The sequence below is a fragment of the Grammomys surdaster genome, unplaced genomic scaffold, assembly GCF_004785775.1.
Source record: "Grammomys surdaster isolate TR1022 unplaced genomic scaffold, NIH_TR_1.0 64, whole genome shotgun sequence".
Taxonomy (NCBI): Eukaryota; Metazoa; Chordata; class Mammalia; order Rodentia; family Muridae; genus Grammomys; species Grammomys surdaster.
The window spans coordinates 12161293-12187371 of NW_021604566.1; the positions used below are offsets into that span (position 1 = coordinate 12161293).

General features: G+C 39.9%; 1 protein-coding gene across 7 annotated transcripts in view; it reads left to right on the forward strand.

Moving 5' to 3' along the window:
• Eya1 (EYA transcriptional coactivator and phosphatase 1) overlaps window positions 1–26079 on the forward strand; it is a 144077-nt gene that overhangs the window by 17487 nt on the left and 100511 nt on the right. The window contains exons 4-7 of one of the 7 annotated variants that reach the window (XM_028769336.1): window positions 8996–9073; window positions 16722–16791; window positions 17113–17255; window positions 20455–20577. In XM_028769336.1, the coding sequence (XP_028625169.1) occupies window positions 8996–9073; window positions 16722–16791; window positions 17113–17255; window positions 20455–20577 (414 nt within the window). Of the gene's footprint in view, window positions 1–8995; window positions 9074–16721; window positions 16792–17109; window positions 17256–20439; window positions 20578–26079 lie in introns of all 7 variants that reach the window. The other 6 variants (XM_028769347.1, XM_028769330.1, XM_028769310.1 and 3 more) reach the window with 6 other exon arrangements.

Consider the following 26079-nt stretch of genomic DNA (forward strand, 5'->3'; position numbering starts at 1 on the left):
TCTTCTTCTTCTTCTTCTTCTTCTTCTTCTTCTTCTTCTTCTTCTTTGAAGACAGATATAGAACAGTTTAGCAGCCTCCTAGCTCAATCACCAGAGAACAGCAGTAAAATATTACTTAATGACTCCAAGCGGTCAGTTTTGATGATTCACCTAGTGGTCTTCCCAGCCTTTTTTACACCCTGTAAACTTCTTCAGACAATATTGGGGACAGAAGGGGAGAACAAAGTTTTCACTGTGTGTAAAGCATTGCGGAGGAACTCAGCAGTTCAACTAAGAATATCAACTGACCCTGACTTAAGGAGATCATGCTCTCGTTGGGGGAGATACAGATTCCGACTTCTGGCAAAAACCTGAAAGACAATTATATTCCAAAATAGCTTTTGGACACTAAGATCTTCAGCCTATGATACAGAGCAGGAGAACACTGGCTGAAGGCAAGAACAGGCAAGAACACTGTTTTGTGTATGGAGCCAAATTTGTGAGTTTGGTGATCACTTTAGCAAGTCACATGCATACTCTTTGTACACGTGACTGTCTGCTGCACTTGTTCAAATGCAAAGCTTTTGTCATTAGTTTCAGGGAAGGTTGTGTGACCCTGTACTTTCTCCACAAGCAGATTGGAACAAAGCTATCCTTGGGTTTTGAAGTATTTTGGTGTCATAAAAAGCGCTTCATTCTCAAGAAGGTTAGGAGCCACTGGTGCAAACAAAAAGTGCCCTTAGAGTTCAGAAGAAAGAGCTCTTCAGCTTGCTAGGTTCTGGCGGAGCTTCAAGGCCGAGGTGGAATCTGAGCCCTAAGGAAATGGGTAGAATTTGAATAGGTGGGGAAGAGCTGGAATGCATGCTAATGAGGGAGCGCCGTGAACAAAGGCTGGATAGTTTCAGGGACTGAGGAGAAGGTTGAGCTACTGAAGGAATTGATAGGAGATAGGGTTGGGGGAGTCTACTGGAGCCAGCTCTTGGAGGACCCTGAGTGTCAGGCTGAAGAATTTGAACTTCTGGGCCAGTAGGAGAAGCCAGTGAATATTTTGAGAAAGGGATGATACAATACTGTGAAAGTGCTTTGGGTAGCAAGCTGGCTCTATACTCAGGGAATGTTTGGATTGTGAACTGTGAGCTCCAGTATTCCAGTATGGTCTCAATCCATCCAGGGTTTGATGTGTTGAGAACCTGAGCCACTAGAACAAGAATGCTAACCGTGATTAAAAAAAAAAAAAAAGAACAAAAAATGCTAATTAGCTCTATGAAGGAAGGACCTTTCAAGGAAGCCTGCATTTACTATTTATTTATTTATTTACTTATTTACTTATTTATTCATTCAATTTTTTTTTTTTTACAAGATAGTCACCAGCCTCAGCCTCTTCAGGTGCCACTGTCATTGCTGTTTCTGTGACTAACAGGTCTTAAAGGTCTTAACCATTTCCTTTTGTCAGTGTGTGTTGGTTACATTTTCATTCCTATGACTAAGTGCCCTACACAAGTAGCTGAATCTTCCAGCTAGGGAAGAAGATTACATTTTGACTCTTAGTTTCAGAGGTTTCATTTTGTGATCAGCTGGCTGCATGTACCTGAGCCTGAGGTGAAGGAGAGCATCATTGTTGAAGGGCACGCATTCCATAGCACAGTTATTATCAAAACTACAGTTTTATCAAAAAATGTATTTTCACTTTTGCCTATGGTTTAAGAAAAAGAGCGTTTGAAAGGATAAGTGATGTCATTGAATCTGAACCATTACTCAGATGTGTTTTTCTCTCTTTGATCGCTACAGCACTATTATTACCAAAACTATGGCTATTTATTTACCTGTCTCCTTTCTAAGTCAAGAAGGGCATGCTTTAAACAAACAAAAACCTAAAGATATTATTTTATAATAATGCCCAAGTTGTACCTGATTTCAAGTGGCACAAATACTGTCTGTGTGTCCTGCTCATGAGATACTTTGATGAGAGACCTTGCATATAAATTCCCAAAGTGATAACCCAAGGGGGAGTACATGCTGTCTTAGATTTCAGTGATGTTTGTGTTTGCCTGAGCAGTATGCCCCATGGTTTAAATGAAATGAAGTGTGTTCAGGTGGGTAGACCTTTTAACTCCATCTGTTTCTTCTATAACTACTGCATTCTGTGAACCATATATTGGCCTGAATTGTGTCAAGAGAAAAATTTTAAAATGTTTCTCCTGCTATGAACGAATTTATTATACATGAAGATGCATAAGGCTATGAGATGTGTAGTGAGATTGAAGTGAAGAAATAATTATGCGTAAGTCATAGTCATAATCTCATTTAAGGGAGACTTGGTGGGATTTTTAAATGAAACTTTAAGTACGTGATTCATCCATGGAAAACTTATCCAATATTTAATGTGAGGAGTTAAGAGACTGGCAAAGCTGGAGCTGGGTGAAAGCACTGGCCACTGTGGTTTACGTGTTTGTTTATAGGGCATGTGGGGCATGTGTTTCCTTCTTTATAGCCCATAGAATATAGTGTCACACAGAATCAGGACAAGTAGATGAGACTGTATGATTTGTAAAAGTCTAATGCATAATGAATAGAGAATAAAAACTTCATACATACCTAAGGTCTCAGTGCCAGAAGTATTGTACAAATCTAGGCCACTGAAATATATAATTGTCTACAGTTGAGAGAGTAGACCTGCTGCTCCAATCTTCACCTTTGTAAGAGGCAGAAGGTGATTAGGAAGGAGAATGACTGTGAGATTTAGAAGGTAGGTGAAAAAGAAGAGAGTGGTAGAAGTTATAGGTTTGCTTTGTCAGCTTTCTGTCACTGTAACAAATTACCCGAGGTAACTAGAAAGAAAGGTATTTGGACTATGTGTTTTATGAGTCCATGAACTGGTGGACTCAATACCCCCATTTTTGGATATAGAAGCCAGAGTCTTATGCATGCTTGGCTAGCACTCTACCAGTGTTCCAGTGGGCCACATTGTGGCTTTTCAAGTACTGGTCAAGGGAAAGGCATTTTAATACGGTTGGAACATATGCACACAAAAACATCATTCTCTCATGGTGGGTACAGGAAAAGATGTGAAGAATAACAAAATTAAAAGTTTCACAACCTTCAGTTACATCATACAGAGGGGGTCGTGTCTCTACATCAATATCTGAGGCATGCTCAAGATCCAAGCTGGGTAGTGGGATTTAAGAAATGAGGCAGCGGGAGAAATCCAACTGGAAGGGAAACATCCAGTCTTTGTGACATAAAAGTTGAGGCTTCTGAGGGAGGTGGTGGTATGTTTGGTCAGGCTGTGAGTCAGGTTTTAACCAGATGATTTGTTTCTATGACAACATTGTGTGTATATAGATGATGGTTGAGGAGTTGTCTATATAAAAATCATTTTTAAAAGGTATGGAAGGCAAGAAAAATTATCGTGAAGGAAAATGGAGCAAGGTGGGAAGGAGGTAGAATTATGGAACCCCAGAATAGACAGAAGCAAAAAGAAAGATAATACAGCAGAAAAAAAAAAAAGGAATCAATGACTTAAAAGAAAACTGTTGCAGAAAAGGGTTTATTTAGAAGGCTTGAAAAATTAAAACCAAGAAAAATTAAGGTCGGAAATTGGGAAAAACCATTTAAAGAAGCAACAGAAGGTAACAGAATGATTAGCAGAGTAGAAAAGGGAGTTGATTGCTGAAAATTTAAAAGCAAGTGCCCAGAAAGACAGCTTGCAAAGGATCGTGGTTGAGAGACAATTCATGAACAAGGAGGAGAAGGGTAGGGTCATGGGATTTGTGTTCTGAATGAGTCTGGCAGGAGGAAGAAAATGGGGAAAATGGGATGCTTCTTGGAGGTGATACAGTTTTAGTCAGACTTGAATGAGAGCAGTTGAGAGGAAGGAACCATGGGAAGCAGAGGATTGTCAAACTGGGTCTCTCAAGTACCTTTGTGTCTGGGCTTATGCCAATTGGAGAGCTACAGTAAGAAGAATTTAGATACTGACTGGGGAGGAGACTGGAAAGGAGGGGAAGATTCAGGACTGATGTCACCCAGCCTGATGCCATTCCACGTCCATGTGCTTTTCTGGGCAAATCCATCAAAGCACAAGCTGGCACAGGTCCAACAAGCAGAGCTACCATTTGGACTGAACTTATATATGGGAGAATTATCACTCATCAAATGGATTGAACACTTCTCTGATTGCCCTGTTAGTTTGGAGATGTGTTTTCATGACCATAACATTTAAAGTTCATCCAGAAGTTGACGAACCTGGAATTACAGTGCAGGGCCTCGTTGGCCGACTTCTGTCACAGCTAATCTCACCATGCCACAAGGGTCTGATAGTCAAGAGTCTCCTCTTACAGTATAAAAGAGGTGTTCTTGTTTTCAGGGGTCAGCTTACTTTGTAAAGAATGATAGAATTTCCACATTTATTCTGAAATTGCTGCTCACTGCTGGCCCCACACCATCCTTCTGCTGGCCTGCTTCTTCAGCAGAAGCATACACTGATGACAGTAATGTCCAAGGCACTAGTTTTCTTAATGTAATCATGATTAAGTCCTGCCTCCTTGAGTTATTCCTAAAATACCTTGCTTAATTTGATTCGACATTCCTTAGGGAAGGCCCACTGATTGATTTTTTTTTCCGTTAGATCCTCGCATTTCTTCTGGCAGCATAAGCCTGACTTTAATCTGGGGCTGCTGAGAGATTTTAACAGTGTTTTCTGTACCTTCAAAATATGCTTTTGGATCCAGGGATGTAGTTCCATGGCAGAGTATTTTCCTAGCATGCAACTCAACCAGTGGGAGAAAAATATTTTAATTTTTTGTGCTTAAAGAGATACTGTAAGAAGAGAGAGGGCAAATCTAAAGCTTGGCCCCTGAACACAATGTACTTCTGAAGTCATTATAGTCTTTACCATTCTTTATTCTCATCTGAGCATATAAAGCTCAGAATAGATGAGAAAAGTGAGGTACTCAGCATTAAGTACCTTATTCTAGGTTTGCACTCTTGGTGGTAAAACTAGATCGAAGTACCAATAGTAATCAGCTATGACTTTCAAGTCTATATTTGATGCTACTTCATAGTATTTCTTCTTTCAAGCAGAAAAGAGATGGATGTTCCACAGAGGAGAATTTATACTGCTTGCTGTTTACATTAGTGATGATTGTGAACATACTTTCAGCTCTTTCTCGGTACCAGATCTTTCTCTTAACATTTTGTGAATCTGTATTACATTTTGGTAAAAATAAATAATTAAAAAAAACATCATGTGAAAAAGATGATTAGGTCCAAAGAATTAAACTGTAGAAACCCAGCCGCAGATGATTAGATGTGCTGACCCAACATGGATGCTCAAAGGCTTTAGTAGATCGATGTTTGCACAACATCTGAAACATAGCAATGGCCCAGGATAGCTAAGGTCTGGAGTGTGTGGTCACATGATGAAATTGCTGAATACTTCAAAGAATAACAACTATGAGACAGTTGCCCAGGGTCAGATGTCAGGCCAGAAGGGAAGTAGAGGAAAAAGATATAGGACTGCTAATAATAGAGAAAAAAATAGCTACTTTTTAGTAAACTGAGGACATGTTATAGTATATTCTATAAAAAGTCAGCACATGATATTGAAAAACTCAAAACTATGGAGAGATGTTCAGTAATTTTTTTTGTGGCCTATTGCTCTGTGTGATATCATTCAGGTAAGATGAAGTGAGTAAGATTCCAGTGGACACATTGCCATTGTCTCCTCAGTTCTTCAACTGGGGTATAATTGGCCTTAAAAAAAAAGATATATATATATTGGTTGGTTTTGGAGAGGAAGTTTTCCTTCATGAACTCGTGTGTGTGTGTGTGTCTGTCTGTCTGTCTGTCTGTCTATTGTATAGTATCCATGTATGTGTACTCACCCACGAGTGAGCCTGGGTAGACCAAAGATCAATATGGAGTGTCTTCACCTTACTTTTAAGACAGGATCTCTCATTAAACCGGAAGCTCCCTGTATAGGCTAGGTTATCTGGCTAGAGAGCCCTTGGGATCAATCTACCTGTCTTCACTCTGTCTCCATCACTGAGATTACACGTGCATGCTGCCATGCCTAGTTTATCCTAGAGATATGAACTCAGGTATTCATGCCTACACAGCAAACTCTTTATCCACTGAGCCATCTCCCCAGCCCCTCAGAGAATATATTACACCACAATAAATCACTAGGCTTCTGTTGATCAAGATATTCAATTACAGGACTGATACAATCGTGCACATCCCGGTAGTTACTCTATGGAAATCATCTCCTCTTTAACAGAGAGCCTTTTTAGAAACTAGATTCAGTGGGACTCTGGTTTTTAGTGTATAGATGGCTGTATTTGAATGACAGCAAAAAGGCAATGATCTTGGGACCTCAAAGAGAGTATCATCTTCCCTTCCTTTCTTTTTTCGCCTAGTTTTAATGGATTTCAAGAACAATTGAAGTTCCTGGTGGGAGTGAGAGCTGCCACTTGATTGAGCGTGATCATGCAGAGACATAGATTTCAGGAGAGCAGAGATAGAAGGGGTTTTGTTGTAGGTAAACTTTCTCAGAGTAATTGTATAGTTCAAGGTATAGAATCATTGACCTTAGATTTGGCAGACTTAGAAGCAATTTGGACCAACAACCAAGGCAGTAGAAAAGTTCTTCATCTTTTCTCGATGTCTTAGCAGGGAATTTCTACTTGAGATCATCCAGTCCCTCACTAGCCTGGAAGCTCTGCCGGTTGGAACTGGCAGAGTCCTACTTTCTAATCAAACCACAGCCTGTGACACTGAGCCGACTTCTCCCAGCTCTAACTTTTGCAAAGAGCTACTTACTTATTATTGTTTTATTGAACTTTGGTCACAGGCTCAGAAATAAAGGAACTTGCCAAATTAAATCAGTTTTAGGCACTTCCTAGCCTCTAGGTTCAGTTTTTTTACAGGTGAGAGCAACAAGGTAGTACCTGACTAAGGAGTTTCTGAGACCTTGTAAGGACCTAAGGGTTTCTTACAATGATAACAGCCTAAGAAAGCTGACCCATAGTAGGCATTTTACATGATCAGTTTTCATCTTACCCCACTATCTTGTTTTGCTCAGCAAAAGGTCTAAGCTTAGTCTCCCTCTGGTGATCCGTTTCGACAGGGGGCTAGACCAATTGTGATCACATGACTTGATGAGGGCCCTGTGTCAGGTCTTTAAAGGACCATGACGTATAATTTTGGGCATCTTGTCCAGGAAACCCCCTTGTAGTTACTGTTGGCTTTCCTACAGCTGTGGTGGCAATGTCGTGGTTATGAAGAGCAAGAACATTAGGTGTCTGGTGGCATGGGGGAAGAAGGGAACGGCAGGCTTCTGTCAGCATGCATTAGCATCAACTAAGACTTCTAACCCAAAACAACTGGCAGAAAAGTGAAAACTTGAGTCAGAACTTGAGTCTCACTGTTGTGTGGTCTACATGAAAACAATAAGGCAGAATGGTTTCTATTAGTCTCGGGGTGTGTGTGCATGTATGTGCGTGCATGTGTGCATATGTGTGTTTCTCCCAACTTTGTTTAAAAACCATGTAAGTAATTATTTTACTGAAATGGCTATCTGATCCATCTACCCATCTACTTATAATGCTCATGTGAAAACTACTCATTTTGTGTGTGTGTGTCTGTGTGTCTGTGTGTGTAAAATGCCCAGGGCCAGAAGTTGAGCTGGATGAGTCCTTTGCCAGTGTTTTGGAGCGATGGTGACATCCTGAGACAAAAGAACTATTTTCTCCATCATCTTTTCACAACGCAGAATATTTTTACTTTGAGGAAGGAGCCTCTCTCCCTCAAGACTCTCTGGTCAGAACCTTCACTTCAGGGAACATAGAGTTTCAGGTTGAATTTAGAGTATTAGTTTATTTGGAATAGAGAATAAGTCACCTTCACACATAGGTTAGGAACAGTCAAATGATGGTACTCCAAAAAGGGGATTCTAAACCTAGGGAGAAAAAGGCAGATGTGCTGAGTTTTGGAGCAGTATGACTCTGTTTAGTGGTATACAAGGATCTTGTCATATTGTTGGGAGTGGGTTTTGTGAACATTCTATAGCCTAAATTGAGAAAAAAGATTTTATATATATATATATATATACATATATATGTATATATATATATATATATATATATATGCTTCATAGTATCTTTTGTCAATATTTTGGAGTAGGAAAATTCCTTTTTTCTTCATAGTGCAAAAAATATTGATGAATTGATGATATGAAGTGGCATGGTGATAGGAGTTTATTAACTTAAGATTGAGTCTGCGAGTCTACACTATACTAGATATCTAAAGAAGTGTGTGTGTGTGTAGTAGTAGTAGTAATAGTAGTAGGTGCATATGAACATACATGTCCATAATCACCATCGAACCTGCTAGGCTTAAATCTGCCCATTTATTTTTCCCTACTTCTTCAAATATTTAAAATTTTTCTTTCTTATTGCTTGGCTAACTAACAGATTCTATACAAACACCAAAAAGTAATTTCAGATTGTTTGTTACATATATATTATAATATTTTTACTAATAAGCAAATTGGTAAATATATACTGTAAAAACAAAATTAATTCATCCTTTAAAGGAGTGTTTCTCAACCTCTGGGTCTCGATCCTCACAGGGGTCACATAACAAATATTCTGCATATCAGATATTTGCATTATGATTAATAACAGTAGCAAAACTATAGTTATGAAGTAGCAATGAAATAATTTTATAGTTGGGGTCATCACAGCATGAAAAACTGCATTAATGGGTTGAAGTGTTAGGAAGGTTGGAACTACTAATCTAAAGAGTAATTTGTAACAGAAAAGTGGATATTCTTATAGAGAAGAAATTTAACACATGAAAACAGAGTCTAGTAAAAAAAAATCTGATTTACATCAACTGTGAAAATATTGTATTATAAAATGATTTTTCTCATTATTTTGGATGTTATAGTTTTTCTCTCATACCTTTACAAATGACTACTAATTCAGTATACGATGTGTGTTTACTTTTGTAGTTAAAACAGAGCCAATGAGCAACAGCGAAATAGCTTCCACAGCAGCAGACGGGTCTTTAGACAGTTTCTCAGGTTCAGGTAAGGAACAAAAATTAGATTTTCCCATTTGCACTAAGCATTGTGTCTCCTAGTTTATTATAGGAGTATATGTGTTTATGTAAGTGAGTATTCGCAGATACAGATGCAAGACATAGTTTTCTTCCAAGTGACAAATGAACAGTCTCAGTTTTTGTATTCCCTCTAACATGTTTGCAAAGAACATTGTTTTCCAAAGAAGAAGATAAATGGACTTTTCTTCTCCTCTCTTCAACAAAAATTAACTTTATATGTGAATGATGCTTCTCCATTTATTTTTATCTTTTTCCCCCCAATCATCCAAGTCTCCTTAGGCAAAATTTGACTCTTGAAAATAGCCTATGTAGACTTAGTACCATCAAGCCTGACTCTCATTTGAAGAAAGTCTATGTTAGGTTGACTCTGTGAAACAGGCTTGTATTCCTAGGTTCTCCTTACTGCCACACTAGTGCATCCCCTAGCAAGCAGCATACACACACTTCATGTCTGTCAAACTGTAGCAAACAGCACACGCACTTCATGTCTGTCAGAATGGAAACACTCCAAAGAAATTAACGGTGGCAGTAACCTCCTGTGAGACCTTTGCCACACACTTACCAAGCCACCCAGAGTGAATTATTTTATTGAAAAATGATTTCTGTCAAAGGTATCGCTTAAATTATATACCCTTGTTGTATTGTCTGCTAGGTTTTTAAGGTCTGCTCTGTTTTTAAGATCTGTGTTTTAGAAGTGCTGTGCCTTCTCAGATTTATGACTGATGGTCAAGTTCTTAAAATGACACATTTACAACACAGCACAGTGGAAAGAGCTTCTATGCAGGTATAAAGTTAGGTATGCGTGCACAGTTTTGGGACTAACGATATTGGATGAGAGCAATGAGAAAATGACAGCGCATTATGTCAGTTTCTTCTCTCAAAACACACGTGATGGGATTTGGCTGCTCTAAGGCGATGTGATTTGTGCCATCATAAATTCATAGATATATGAAAATGGTCCGAGTTCAGGGCTTACTGGGATGAACAACTGACAAATTATCCCAGTGGTTTGACAGTAGCAGAGGGAAGAACCAAGGTTGACGAGCACCCACGCAAGGATCTGGTAGAGATCAGGCCAAGGTACACTATTAGAAAGACATCCCAGACTAGATAGTCACACTCAGATCTAGGAAACAAGCAGCATAAGCTCACATGTAACTGTGGAGGGGGACATTGATGGATTGAGTACCTCATTGGAGGGAACCATAGCACAGAGGAAATGGAGCTGTTGGAGTTGACAATGACATTCCCAATGGGCACTTTGTGGGCAATGTGGATGTACTACAGAGGGAGTGGTTTCAGAGTCCAAGGAGACCAGCAAGTTTCTCTGGAATTGTTTTTGGGCTCTGTGCAATGGGAGACACCAAAGGACAGACTGACACAGACATTAATTATTCATAATCATAAGCACAGGGGCAATGTATTTGGAGACACCTGAATCCAAGTGAGAGGCCAGTTTTAGAGGTTTTCATTACTTTGGTTAAGAATTGTGGTCAATTTCTGGCAATGAGAATGTGAACATGAGGGATGTGATACATTTATGATGTAAAATTTAAGTCATCCATGATCAATGGCCTTTGGGTGAGTCAAGCAAGACAGAGAGAAGTAGAGCTAAGCACGTGTGGAGCATGTCTCACTCTGTAATTCAGGGTATGTTGGATAAGAGTACGAACTACCTGAAGATGCCGGATATAATAAGCACTAAAGCTCAAAAAGTTTGCAGATGGGAACTTTGGAGTACACATGATGGTAAAGTTTGAATGTATTAAGGTTTAAGACAGAAGACAGAAACCCCCTTCCTCCATATATATAAAAATACATACATACATACGTACATACATACATACATATATATGCTGGATACATAATCCTATGTAACAGAGATTATTAAAGATGATGTGTGAATATTGAACTATAGAAGTAAAAATAGAAAAATATTGAAATATAGAAGTAAAAGCAGAAACGAATTTAAAAAGAAGCACTGTCTATATGGTAGATTAATTCCTACATAGCTGTTATACACATATGTAAGTATGTATATCATAAATACTTATACACAATGTATATGTAGAAACACACACACACACACACCAAACAAACAAGATGACGACCTGAAAAAATTTTTAGTTCTATGAGGTGAAAGGGCAGCATCTATAGACTATGATCTTGGAAACCTATGGTGATGCACAGCTTTAGTTGCAACACTCAGAGCCAGAGGCAGGCAGAGCTCTGAGTTCGAGGCCAGCCTGGTCTACAGAATAAATTTCAGGACAACCAGAGCTACACAGAGAAAGGCAATTTCTTTGCAGGAATATGTTCCTATGTATAAGGGAACAAAATGGTGCTTGTGCCTAGGTAGCAGGACACATTTTGAATTTTGTTTTTTTCTGCTATTATCTGTTTTTCAGAGTTTCTTTATTGAGTTTATATATGGCACTTATAGATTCTAAAATAGTATTATTCAATCACAAATTAAACCACCTTACCAGAGGAGGGTAACAGAATTTGAAGAGATTCTGCCCTTTGTTAGCTTTGTATTTTTGATGCCTATGGCAGGCCATCCATCTTTGCTCAGTAAAGTAACACATGAATAAATGAGTAGTGAATTCAGTCTGTTTTCTTCTGAAGAGTGAGGATTAGTGAGACCTGTGAATCTGCAGAGCTGGAGGAAACAGAGGACATGCTGTGGAAACTAGGAACGCATGGCGAGGTAGCTTACAAGCGTAAAGGAGGGTAGACACGCAGTCAGAGTCTACACAAAGCTCTTGAACATGGATTATGTATTCACCCAGTAAGTTTTCCCTTTAAAGCAGTGGGTCTCAACCTGTGGGTTGCAGCTCTTGTAGGGATCACGTGTCAGATAAACATCTTATCAGATAGTTACATCATGATTGACAACAGTAGAAGAATTACAGTTATGAAGTAACAGTGAAACAATTGTCTGGTTAGGGCTCACCACCACATGAGGAACTGTGTTAAAGGGTCGCAGTGTTAAGAAGGTTGAGAACTGCTGCTCTAAGGCTTAGCAACCCAGGTGGAAAGACTTTTGGTTTGATCCAGAGTCAAGAATGTGGAGATAGGATGTGAGGGAAAGTAGAGGTAGGAGAACTGAGAGGCTTTAAAGGGCTAATAGAAGAGTTCTTCTGCTGTCTCCAGCTGCCTCAGCAGACAAGATACAAGCCAATAATAACCTGACAGGAGGCAAAGGTGTCAAGAGTCCTGCATCTCATGGTGGCCTTGGAAAAGATGTACAAGGGGATAAACATTCTGGAAAGAAATAGTCTCCCCGAATCTCCAACCCAGTGGGAAGGCATGGCACAGTTCTACAGTTGGTTCTCTGTACTCTCCTGCTTAGCCTTCATCAGTACTTTTGAAATTCTTTTTCATTCTCTGTTGTCCTGTTTATGGTGTAGCCCCATGAGAACAGAGTTTCTTGGTATCAGCCACACTAACAGTGCCAGTAGACATAATAATATTAGCTGCATTAGCGGTGCTTGTTACATGTTCCCAAGTGAAGGGAGGAAACGGCCTTGTGGTTTGAAACGTGAAATGGAGAAATAAAAAGCTGGGACTATGGCCTTGAGCCAGCATAGAGATCTGTATAGAAAAAGAGAAGTTTCAGGATAATGATATTGGGACCGATTGGGAGATACTGCCAAATACTAAAGATATTGCCAGTGCAAGTGAGTGTCTAGGAGGTAGTCACCATGGGGATGATAAACAGCTTTCATGAGCTATATAAAATGAAAGCTTTTCCAGAAGCATATTACAAATGCTGTGATGAAGCACTTGGCTCGGATTCTTAGAATACCTTGAATCCAAGGCACTTGGCAGCTGCAACTTTGAAAAGATATATAAGAAAAGCAAGTCCTTGAACCAGAGCTTAGGTGAAGGTAGAGGGGTACACTGTGGGATCTAGAAAAGATCATATTTTCTAGAGTCTTTATATGAGGAAAAAGAGGGAAGTAGTGGGTGACCTGGGGAGTGGGCTGAAGCTCTAAGAAGCGGAGTGCTATGGAGATGATGCTCTTTCATCCTTGTAGAAACAGTTAGCAAGTGGAAGAAGGTACAGGGCTACTCTGGTGGTACCAATGTCATTTCCTTTCCCACCGTCAGTGTGGAGACACTAGGGGAGACTACTTCACTTGCCAAAGCATGTGGCAGACTTGAAAACTACAAAGTTGTTTATTGTGTTTTGAAACAATTGTGATGTTTCGCTCATTTACTCATTACCAGTACAAGCTAGTTAATTAACAGACTAATTAATTGTGTGTGTGTGTCTGTACTCATTCATGTATACACACATATAGGCCATTGTATAGAAGTCAGAGAACAGCAATCAAGAATAAGTTCTCTCCTTCCACCATGGAGGTCCCAGGGGTGAAACTCAAGTCTGTAGGCTTGCCCCCAGCGCTTTTATCTGCAAGCTCTCTTTCTAACCCTGGCACAATTATTTTAGTCATTTAAAAAATTTAATGTCCATAGGGACTATAAACAATATGTTTGTAAGGCTTTTGTAAGGCTAACCTGTCAGTTCCCCTAAAATCTTAATTTGTTACTAATTTTGTTAGTTAAGCGTCCATTCATGGAATCAATCAATCTAGTGATATCAAATACAAAATATGGTGCCATTTGGAGAGGAAAGCCTTATGAATTATAAGTATGGTTTTCTTATTAAGTAGCTCTGAAAATAGACAAGTTTGAGGCTCCAATTTTGAAGCAAATGAAAGGTGTTCACGGGAGAGTAGAAGAGCTGTTGATGTTCTTTCTAAATGGAGGCTCCTGTGTGGAGGGCTCATCTGAGCATGGTCCATGGTGAGTGAAGGAAGGAGTTTTGGCTAAGGGGGCTTGGGCTTGTTGGTACTTCAGGTTTTTGCATGATCTAACTTTGATCATTGTTTTGGGGGCTGAGGAGATAATGCAGCAGCCAAATCCTTGTCCCAGAAGCTTGAGAACATAAATTTGATTTTCTGTGGCCATGTAAAACTTGAAGCATGCATTCTCAAAAAAATAGGTTGGAGAAGTGATTGAGGAAGACATGATTTTGGCCTCTACCCTCCCCACATAAGGGTGTGCATGACACATACCATACACACACACACACACATGCACACACACACACACACACACACATGCACACACACACACACACATGCACACGCACAAGCACACACACGCAAACCATTGCATGGAAAGGGCTTTATGGGGACACAATAGAATTAGGAGATTCGAATTTCCCTGGCTCAGAAGAAAGTTGACTGGTTTCTCACATCTTTCTGGAGGAGCCAGTAGGTCATGAGTCACGGTCATGGGCCAGGATCTTGTTAGGGAAGAATTGTAGAGAAAGAATAAAGATGGGCTAGGTGGGGGTGATCTAGGCTGTCTGCCAGTCTATACATTAAAGCATGTCCACTGAGGAACCCCAGACCTGCTGTCTTGTCAAGTGTGTTGCCACTAGCCAGAAGGGGGCTTTGAAACAGGAGCATCCCTGCGTCTATGAAGATGGATTTCAGAACTTGGCTGCATATCCCTTGCTAAGTTACTTCCCTTCAGTGGAGACATGGGTGGAGCCATCTCTTATTGATCTGTGTGGGGGACTAAAGCAGAGTGATGAATGAGTGGAAGTAGGAAGCTGTTAGATTTGAGTCCTTTGAAGGCTTTTGAGTATTTTGATCTGGCTGAGGGGTCTATTGACAGTGATAGCTGGGCTGCCTCCTGGAAGTGTGGACTGAGAACAGGAGACTACTGAGCACTCTCTCAATAAGCACGGGGACTCATGGGCTTGAGATTGTTATTAACTCTGAATCTCCTCTCCTAACAAGCAGATTATGGGAGCTTCTTTAAATTATATGGTAGAAGGAAGAGAAAGGAGAGAGGAAGGTCTTGTCCCTACACGTGACCCAGACAAGCGTCAGGAATCCCTCATTGTCATAGTCTAAGGGTATGGTCGCCAATTCCTCCCTCCAGAAACTGGAGCATCTCACAAATCTCCCCATGAGGAGGCCAGGACTTGTCTTGTCATGATTGCTCCTGCAGCAGCCTACAAGGGGCTTGGGACCAAGTAGGCATTTGATAAGTACCCAAAGCTAGGGGACATGAACTAGTTTGGTTTGTATTTCCTTTCATGTGAATTCTGCCCCTTCTAAGGGAACAGCGGTGGCGGAAATCTGGCCATGTGCCTGGCTAGAATGCAAACAGACCTGTTGTTTGTCCCTGGACTCAGTCTCATTTATTTGAATGGAGAAGAATATAGTTCATCTCTTCTGAGATTCTACTCAAAATCTCCTACTCTTCTCCCAAGCACCCACTGGGAAATGGAGTGTGACATGCATACACGCATCATGTGACAAATGAGAAAGCATGTGACTCTCAGTGCACAAGACTTGCCGTTGTATGTGGGATGCACATGTTATGTGACAGGGCCCCCGATGGCAGTGACCATTAATGGGAAAAGAAAACAGCATGTCACAGTCTATAGGAATTGCACCCACACTGTGCATTTTAGCCAGGGGGACACTGGGAAGTTTGAAGGTGAAAATATGTAGTAAAAAATAAATGCATGTTGTTTTACACAGGTAAATTGTTCTACATAGAGCAACAGCCAACTTTTTAAACCCCTTATACTATTGAAAATGGGTGTTTTTGCTTTTTTAAAAAAAATTTGAATGAATATTGAAGAACATTTGATAGAAGCCTAGTAAATTTTTGAAACATCCATAGTCAAGAAAATCTTTAAAAGAAAGTAAGTTTAGCTTTAATGCTGACTGCTTCTTTAAGGAGGAAAAATGTTTGCTTGAACATCCAAGAAGAATGCATACAACTAACAGAACAGGAAGACACAGGGCAGCCCAAGAACAAACAGGCTCGGTATGCAACCTGAGACACTAAAGATAGCCATAGGAATGCAGATGTGCTAAACAACATTGTTAAATCAACACAGGCAAATGTGAACATTTGCCTCCCCAGAGAGATTAGACCATGCTTCTTGCTGGTACATGCTGAGATTTGTGTGTTCCTGATGCATACGGACAGTAGGCAGGGGGCCTGTCAGCTCCCTCCCTCTGATTCAGCCTGGGTTTCTTGAAGGAGACAGTATGCCCCCATCAAAGCACTTTGAAGGATATTTATGGATGTATCTACATTTTTATAAAGTTTATTGAAAATCAAAACCATTCAATCAGCATGGATGTGCCCCAGTTTTTTAAAGGGTTATATTTATTTTGGGTGTATGGGTGTGTCACCTGCATGTGTCTCTACACCATGTGTGTACATGGCCTGAGGAGACCATAATAAGGCATCAGATCTCCTAGACCTGAGTTTACAGATGGCTATTAATCAACATTATTGGGTGGGTGCTGGGAACCAAACCTGTGTCCTCTGGAAGAGCTGTCCTTGCTCCTACCTGTTAAGACATCTCTCCAGGCCTTCCTATATGAAACCACCCAGTCTACAGATCACAGAGGTCAGATACGCATAATTTTCTGTGGCAATGCCATAGGTCATGCCATGGCAGTGTCATATTTGTTGGTTTGTTTTGGGTTTTTTGCATGTTTAGTATGATCGTTGAGTTTCCTGACTCACTGTGTGTGCTCTATGTGTGTTTTCCTCTTCCTCAGCTCTTGGAAGCAGCAGCTTTAGTCCGAGACCAGCTCACCCATTCTCTCCACCACAGATTTATCCTTCCAAGTAAGATGTATTTTCTCTTAATCAATACTTTTCTGTGTAGATTTTATTTTATTATAAGTCATGTCTATGCCCATGTTACATCTTAATTCAAGTAGAAGTGAATTTTCTCGAGGCTTAATTAACTACATATATATGCAAGTTCATTTTAAGTGCCACATGGTAGCACTGAAGTACTTTGAAGTGCTTTGTTGATGCTAGTGGAAAGTTTGACTGTAAGAGACTCTTTAACTGGAATTTGTGATGCAGTTGTTCATTGTTACCTTGCATGTTTCCATCTAATGCATGGGCTTTCTATTTTCTGTCATTCCTGACAAATAGCAGACCATACCCACATATTCTCCCTACCCCTTCCTCACAAACTATGGCTGCATATGGGCAAACACAGTTTACCACAGGAATGCAACAAGCCACAGCCTACGCCACGTACCCACAACCGGGACAGCCCTATGGAATTTCCTCCTATGGTGAGTCACTGGGCCATTATTCTTATGGTGTATTCTGGTGGGCCGATGTGTGCTCAAGTAGTACTTCGACAATGAGGCTGTTGGTCTGCTACACAAAGCACTGTCACCTATCTATTATAAAGTCTCTGTAATTCTTGCTAGTGAGCTTTGTGAAGACAGTGACCTCCTCCCATGAGGTCAGAGGCGGCGAACAGATGGCATGGGTTGGAGGCCCCTTGCTTACTTTTCTCTCTGTGTATATCTGAATTTGGCATCTGAGCACTTGACTCTGGAATCCAAAATATTTTTTTGCATATTTGTGATAAAACTTCTATGAATGAAGTCTTTTGGGGTAAAGATCCATTTCCTGTTTATCAGATACCCAACTATGATTAAGGAAGTACACGTAGAATTCAACAAACTCTTGCTTGCCCCAAAGCTGGGGGTGGCTACATGATCAAATTTCAGCATTATCACCCATTAAGAAAAGTGATCTATATATCACCTCCCACACTGCACTTTGAAGGCACTGATCGGGAAACGTTCAAAGCTCCCATGCCATTTGCTTCTTCTCACCTGGAGATTATCTTTATCTTGGTGTAATTTAACTCAATTGTGATAGGGTCAATACCTGTAAATTAAAAGTAAATCCAGCCTAATCCCAAAGTTCTATTTACAAAAGACTTCAAATTTCAAAAGTGCATTTTCTTGAATGAGTTGTGATTGCAATTTTTCAACCAACTAAATCAAGTAAAATATATTAATATGGGGCATTTTATTGAGAAGAAAACCCCCTCAGAATGATCAAGGAAAGGCATATGAGTATTCATAGGGAAAGACCAGAAGAATCGGTCGTACTGTAGCCACTGTGATAGATATACTGGCATTCCATTAGACTGTCGTAGCTATAATTTTTGTGTGGTATACTTTCCAGCACTCTACTGAAAGCATCGTTGTTCTGTTAAAAGTATTTTACCACTCCTTAGAAGCTAAACAACTTTCCCCCATTCAGTACTGTGTCTTGACCTCAAGTAATTTAGCCATCTATTAGTTTCTTCTAAAATGCATGGAAATCAAGTGTAACTTACATATGACTCCAGATTCTGTAAATTTTCTTCAAAAACCACCAGAACTCAGTGCCATCTAACATGCTGGGTTTTTAGAAGCAGGCTTTAGAAGCAGCATAAAAAAGAACATTCTAAAATTGTCTTTCCGTGACTTTCATTCAGAGTTTTTCACTGTAGTAGATAATGGACCTTTTTTTTTTTTCATGATACTCCTTTAAACTACTCTGGGGATGAAGGAAACTCACCATCTGTATTGCTCAGCTTGTATGCTGTAATATGAATCAAAGCAGTCATCAATTTGGTGCTCAGAATTGAATTTGTAGGAAATTGCTTGCTGTGCCCATGGACTTTCCAGTAGACAGGCACCTGTACTGCCAGGGGAAGTGACCCCTCACTGCCCTCCTGTCCTCCTCACATTCCTCTCTTTAGTCTTCTCCCCACATAGCCATGGTGGGGGTGAGAGATTTTCATAGCAAGAATAGCAGATATGATAGAAAAGGAATTTGTTATAATGAGTAGTGTTTTTCACCTTCTCTTGCTTCTTCATGTCTGTTCTGGCTATTTCCCCATGCTGAGTCTCTAAGGTAAAAGCAGGTGGCCCAGTCAGGGCTAGAGAGAGATCAGGATACCCTTGCCTAGAGAACGAAGGGGGAAAGTCCCTACTGGTGGCACCATGGAAATAAGGGAGTTTTTAGAACTGTCCAGCCACCTGTCTAGGGCAGGTGTGTTTCCAAGGATTATTTACATGTTTTAAGTAGTTCACTGACTCGAAATTACCTGTACACAGCACATCACATTTTTCCATGTTAAGACTGTACAAAGTTTTCAGTGTTAAGGTCATCATGAAGTATTCAGAATTACTCAAGAAATAAAAATAGCCTCTCCCAGCCAAGTCAAGTTCTTCACTGCCTTAGGATGATTACCTAACTCCATCCTACCGATGAAATTCCCCTAAAATGGAAATAAACAGCCAGACTACTGTGTATCCTAGATCCTAAAGATATAATTTATCTTCAGTGAAAACCAAGATTATTGAAAAATGTGAATTTTCTTGGCCGGAATGTTTCTATCTTCCCTCTGTGGGAATTAAGGACAGTTGTTCATTTGCATGACTGCCTTTAATTATAATTAAGACCAGTGGCTTACCTTTGTTGCCAAGTCCCACTCTGGGATGAGTATACCATTCTGGTGCTTTGGGAAGTATTTGAGGACCACAGTAAATTATTTTTTTTAATCCTATAAAATATAAACTTGCATTTACATAATATAAATTCAGAAGTCCTTTAGCCTACATTTAGAAGAATTAAACTTAAATATTTGAAAATAAGTCAGGATAAAAGGCACTACTGGGCAGATTCACAGGTTTCTAAATCACTCTGCTGTTTTTGAGGTTCAGTTCTTTGACATTCTACTTTCTTTGTGCCTCCTTTCCTGAAAGATCTAGATCAGTGGCTCTCTACCTGTGTGTCACAGCCCCCCATGAGGGTCACATATCAGATATTTACATTAAGATTCGTAACAATAGCAACATTATAGTGATGAAGTAGCTATCAAACAGTGTTATGGTTGGGGGTCACCACAACATGAGGAACTGTATTTAAGGTCACAGCATTAGGGAAGCTGAGAACCATTGACTTAGATACGCAGAGGAAAGCTCCTTCATTGTGTTATACCCTGCAGCCATTCTTTGACTTCAAAATGTCTTGTGTACTAGCATCAAAGTTGAGAAAAAAGATGGCGATGGTAGGAACTCAGTAGCTACTTCTCAGGGAAAAGGAGATTTAGAGACTGTGGAACTGTGGGGCCAAGCTTTCATTGTGATTATTTCTTGACTGTGACAGAGTGACCTACTCTAGTAAAATAACAAAATGAATTATGGAAACAATTCCTCAAGAGTTCTGCTTTCTAGAAAGCTGAATGCAGGAAGATCAGAGAGAATCATGTGAATACGTTCAAGGCAAGATTTTTTTTTTTAATTGACCTTGTAATTTACAGCATCCAACTGAAAGCACTCACACTTTGTATTCCTGAAGAAGAATTGGGGGACATTTGACTGGGCAGTTGTGGGGTATATGCTTGTCTATATTTACCAGCTTCTAAAAATGAACAGATAGATCAGCTGTCACTAACTGATTTAGGTGCATTATGGGCAGGCATCAAGACGGAAGGTGGATTGTCACAGTCTCAGTCGCCTGGACAGACAGGATTTCTCAGCTATGGCACAAGCTTTGGCACCCCTCAACCTGGACAGGCACCGTACAGCTACCAGATGCAAGGTCTGTATAGAGTCTCTGCTGTTTCCCTTCAATTGTTGGCTGTTAATTCCTATAGTAAATGTGATGTTCCTTAGCTGGGAGTTGATGAGGCCAGTCAACTGGGCTCAGAAGCGGGATGACAACATATTTCAAATTATGTTCTTCACTTGCTGCCCTCTGGATCAGGATTTTCATATCTATGTGAAGGAATTAGATGGAATGATCTCTACAGGTGGTATTTCAAATGCTCCGTTTTTATTTTTAATGCCAAAGTCTCTGCTTTTTTATCTGCTACCAGTTAGCAAAAGAGAATAAAAAATAAGGGAAGTTGGCCAGAGAAGAGGCTGTGGTGTGGTATGTAAAAGACCCTTGATTACTAACCAGCTTTTCTATGAGGAATATGCTTCTTCGTTCTAGTGATGGGATAGTGTTGGAGAATAGCACACTCTGCTCTATAATACAGTACGTGATGTGTATTGACTGACTGACCTTCCAAAGACCAAATCTAATTTACACAGATCCCTTTATAGCTCCCTAATGGAGCCTCAAGATAATGCTTCCAAGAACCAGTGTCTAGGTTTCTGTTTGAAATTGCAGACAAAACATGGCGTAGGTACAATCTAGGTGGAATGGCAGCTCAAGCATGGGTTCTCAGACCTCTTCAAGACTAATAGATAGCACTTATAATTAGCAGATTGTTACCTGGCAAATGCATTCGTAAAGTACTGGAGAAAAAGTTTCACATAATTAAACATCTTTCTGATTTTTTTTTAATACCAGACATCAAATTTACAAACTAATTTTGATTTTCTATGATGCAAAGACAGTTAAATTGACTGTTCATTCCTGCTTCCTGGCTGAAGGAATTCTTTGTAGAATTTTCATTTCTTATGTTTGTTGTGTGGTTACTACATTATTTGTTGAGGATAAATTAGAAAATATGGATAAGCAAAAGTAAATTCAGTCATCTATTACATAAAATTCTTGCCATTCTTGTATGTGTACATACACCGTAGGCAATTGTATAAACACCTTTATATCAATAAGTGATTTTCCAAAAGTCATTTTTGTGGCTGCATGACACTCAAGGGCACTGTATTTAACCACTCCACTGTTACTGGGCCTTTAAAGGCATACTTCATCTGTATTTCTAATTCTTTCTCTTGACAAGTGCAAGTGTACGATTTCTAGGGAAATTCTTTCATGCTTCCTGAGAATGTCTTATATATTTACATAAGCAGTGATGTATTGGGAGTTCACATGTTGATGTTAACTTTGTTATGTTTATATGTCTGTCTTTAAACTAAGAAGATAAAATTGTTTTCTTCTATTCATTGGTATTATTCATCTTTCTTCAATGCTTTATTATACTGAGGTTCTTAATCTTTTTATACTATTTCATAAGTGTATGTATACTTTATGATTTTTATTGGTTTAGTTTTTACCACATACCAAGTTAAAATTCTACTGGTCAAGATCCACTAATTTTTTTCCATTTGTTTTTGCATTTGGTAAGCAAAAAATTGGCTTGAATCATAAAGTTTTGATATGCTTAATGGCTACAGAATAAAACAGTTTTATAGAAGACAGAGTTTATTGGTAGAAGGAAACTACTTATTTGTAAGACTCCAAAACCTTTAAATTGTCTTGGAACAGGTTGTACATGTACTGAGTTTCCTTTGAGTAGAGACACAGGAGGAGTAAAAGGTGGTAGAGATACTTCATTGATGGATTTCACAGACCAGGAACAATGGAAGGCCTAATACAGTAAAGAACTGCTTGACACAGGATCTTGCCAAGGAGAGAGACAACCAAATCCACTCAGCCACTGTAGATCCCTCCAGACTATGAGGGAAATAAACAGGGTATGATGAGGGTCCCATTGCCCATCAGGATCTGAGTCTGATAGAGCAGGAGCAATGTCAAACAGCAAAAACAAAACACCCTCTGAGCAGAGAAGCCACTGCAGGCTTCTAGAAAGTCTGGTGTTAAGACAAATGATTGTTTTTTAAAAATATATTTTACTGTACAGTGTATGTTTGGGTGTTTTGCCTACATATATGTATGTGTGCCACATGTGTGCCTGGTGCCCATGGGGGTCAGCAAAGCATCTTAGTTCACCTGGAACTGCAGTTATAGATAATTTATCTGGGTCCTGTCCAGAGTAACAAGTGCTCTTAACTGCTGAGCCATTTCTCCAGCCCAAGACAAATGGTTCTGAATGTGAGTCTTAAAAGTTTTTTATTTCTCTCTTTTAATCATATGTCCTTAACTATGTTTTCCGTCATTGTCAATAAAGGGTTAGGATGCAAAATACCCAGCCTCCGATACCTTGAGAAATAGCGATTGAACATGTTTACCAATGTGCTTGAGGAAAGAAATCCTCATGCTGTCAGATGTTTTTTGGATTTTAGGGACACTTCATGCCTACACACACTATGTATAGAGAGACTGATCTTAGGGATGAGAACCCATAGTAAGCAGGAAACTTAGTATTCTGTGCATGTGCATGTGCAGCTTATGCTCCAGGGTGTTCATATCACCACAGGTGCTGGGATCGTTCCAGGTCTGGCTGGTTTGGGGCAGGTGTTGGGGATTTTAACTCTGGTCTTTATGACACCCATGCTGCAAGCGCTTTAACAATTGAGTTGCCTCACTTCCAAATGTACCCCTATTAAATGTAGCATGACAATTTCTGCCATTGATCAGTGATTTTGTATGGCTGCCTGTGGAGTCTCTTGACTTTGAAGTATCTTTTTCTCTTTCTGTCCTTTTTAATTTTATTTTGAAACACAGCCTTACTATATAGCCCAGGCTAGCCTCAGACTTGACACACATAGCCAGGGTAGTCTTGAATTCCTAATTCTACTGCCTCAGCCTACCAAGTATTGGGCTTATATACATGTGCCACCAGACCCAAGTAGCTTCTCAATACTTTTTTTTAAGATTAAAAAAATATTTATGTTTCTAGGAGTATGTCTGTGTGAGGGTATGTACGTGTGGGGTAGAGGGGATGGTTCCCATGGAATTCAGAAGAGGGCATTAGAAACCGTGGAGCTGGGGTTACACATGGCTATGAGCTTCCTAACATGGGCACTGGAACCAGACTCTGGTCCTCTGCAAATACAGCAAGTACTCTTAAGTCTTCCTCTCCAGTTCCTAGTTCATGTCTTAACAGTATTATTGTGCCATCTATAAAATGACTTTCAAAATTCCTCAGATTGTATTAACCTGTAATGAATATCACTGCTCCTTTGCTTCATTTCTCGTTGGGCTGGGCATAAACTGGATATTTGCATGGCCCTTGGTTTAATTCCCAAATGAAAAAAAAAAATGATCTGCTAGCCAGAAGACAAGTCAGAGTGTATTTTAGCATCTATTGTGACTCTTCTCTTTGTTTGTTTGTTTGTTTGTTTGTTTCTAGTTTTCTCCCTTAAGAGAAGCTTTTCACTCTTTAAAGGATAGGATAGGTACTCAGGGTTAGCTGCTACACTGTCATAGTCACCAGGGAAAACACTTCAGTAGTTTAGATGACTTGAGGAAACTGAGGGGTGCCTCCTGCTTCCTGTAAGCATCCTGCTGACTGGCATGAAGAGAACAGGTGCCCATCACATGTCTCAACACATTCAGACACAAAGAGATAGTATAAAGATGAAGTTAGAGACCTTTAACCCTAGTTAGAGAATATGGTTCTGGCCCTGCTCTCTGCCTCCATTCCTCCTTGTAGACACAAAGGTCATGGTACCTCCCATGGGAACAAAGTAAGACAGAGTTAAGATGTACAAGTTACTCTGACCCACATGGACCTCACTATGACTAGTCCTCTGGCAACTTAATACTATTTCCTCTGTGGTGCTGATCAAGTGTTTGTTTGATGATGATAATGATGACAACGATGATGAGTATAATGATGATGATCCAAATTTTGTGATAATTCCAGATTATGAAGCATCAGCTATCTCTTTTTCCAAAGGGGTGAGGTATACATGTAAGTTTGTATGTTTCTTAGTCAGGGTTTCTATTCCTGCACAAACATCATGACCAAGAAGCAAGTTGGGGAGGAAAGGGTTTATTCAGCTTACACTTCCACATTGCTGTTCATCACCAAGGGAAGTCAGGACTGGAACTCAAGCAGGTCAGGAAGCAGGAGCTGATGCAGAGACCATGGACTGATGTTACTTACTGGCTTGCTTCTCCTGGCTTGCTCAGCTAGCTAGCTTTCTTTCTTTCTTTCTTTCCTTCTTTCTTTCTTTCTTTCTTTCTTTCTTCCTCTCTCTCTCTCTCTCTCTCTCTCTCTCTTTCTTTCTTTCTTTCTTTCTTGTGATTTATTTATTTTTATTTATTTATTTTTAAATCAAATTGTAATTTTTACTTATTCACACAGGGGTTATAAACACAAAAAGGTAGGATGTGGGGAAAAGGATGACATGGGAGGGTGTGTGTTCAGGAGGAGTACAGATATCTTTCAGAACACGGTATCGGCTGGGTGAAGGTTCATGGGACAGGTCACTATGACTCTGCCTATGACTCACTTGTCCTTATCTAAGTTGGTACTGTCTGCCAAGGCTACGTATTTACAAGGTCTATGACTACTCAGGCTGGTAAATTTCCACAAAAGCTGCCTGTTTACAATAGCTTATAGCCATCTGTTTCAATGTTATTCCACAGAGATCCAAGACTTTGTGTTAGCATACAGGTATGAGAGGCCTATTGCTGATTTTAGGCCTTCAGTGTATAAGCAGGGCTGCCCCTGACATCTCCTCCCTTCTCTAAGTATAGACGGGCTGTGGCGATTCTAATCTTGTGAAGGTGGGGATAGAGGCCTGACCTCCAGTAATTGAAGGGGACCTTGTAATGTCAGCTTACTTTCTTATAGAACCCAGGACTACCAGCCCAGGGATTGTACCACCCACAAGGGGCCCTTCCCCCTTGATCACTAATTGAGAAAATACCTAACACCTGTATCTCATGGAGTCATTTCCTCAACTGAAGCTCCTTTCTCTGGGATAACTCCGTCTTGTGTCAAGTTGACACAGAAAACCAGCCAGTACAGTATATATAATGTATATTTTTTATAATATATTGTGTATTTGTACATAAAGTATGATTAATGTTTAATGTAGTTAATAAAATATATTTTCAAACATTTTAACCAACAAAAAATTCCAATCACACTATAACCAAAAAGCACAGAAAAGAAAGGAAAAAAATTAAAAAGAGAACTAAATCTCTGCAATATTTTAACACGAAGGGAAAATTACTGCTAAGAAGGGGGTTGTGTATGATTTTAAAGAGGAATGGGAGTGGGCAGGGAAAACAGCAGAGCAACAAGAGCAACTTGGATAGAAGAAAGACTGTGCTGGTGACCTCGGTGATGGCTCTTGACAAGTGAGAACAGCAGGCAATGGAAGAATCATTGTCAAAGAAGTAACTTCAGCCTTTTACTGAGAGAAAGGAGTCAGCCACACTGTCCCCTACTTACCCCTGTCAGCCACACTGTCCCCCACTTACCCCTGTCAGCCA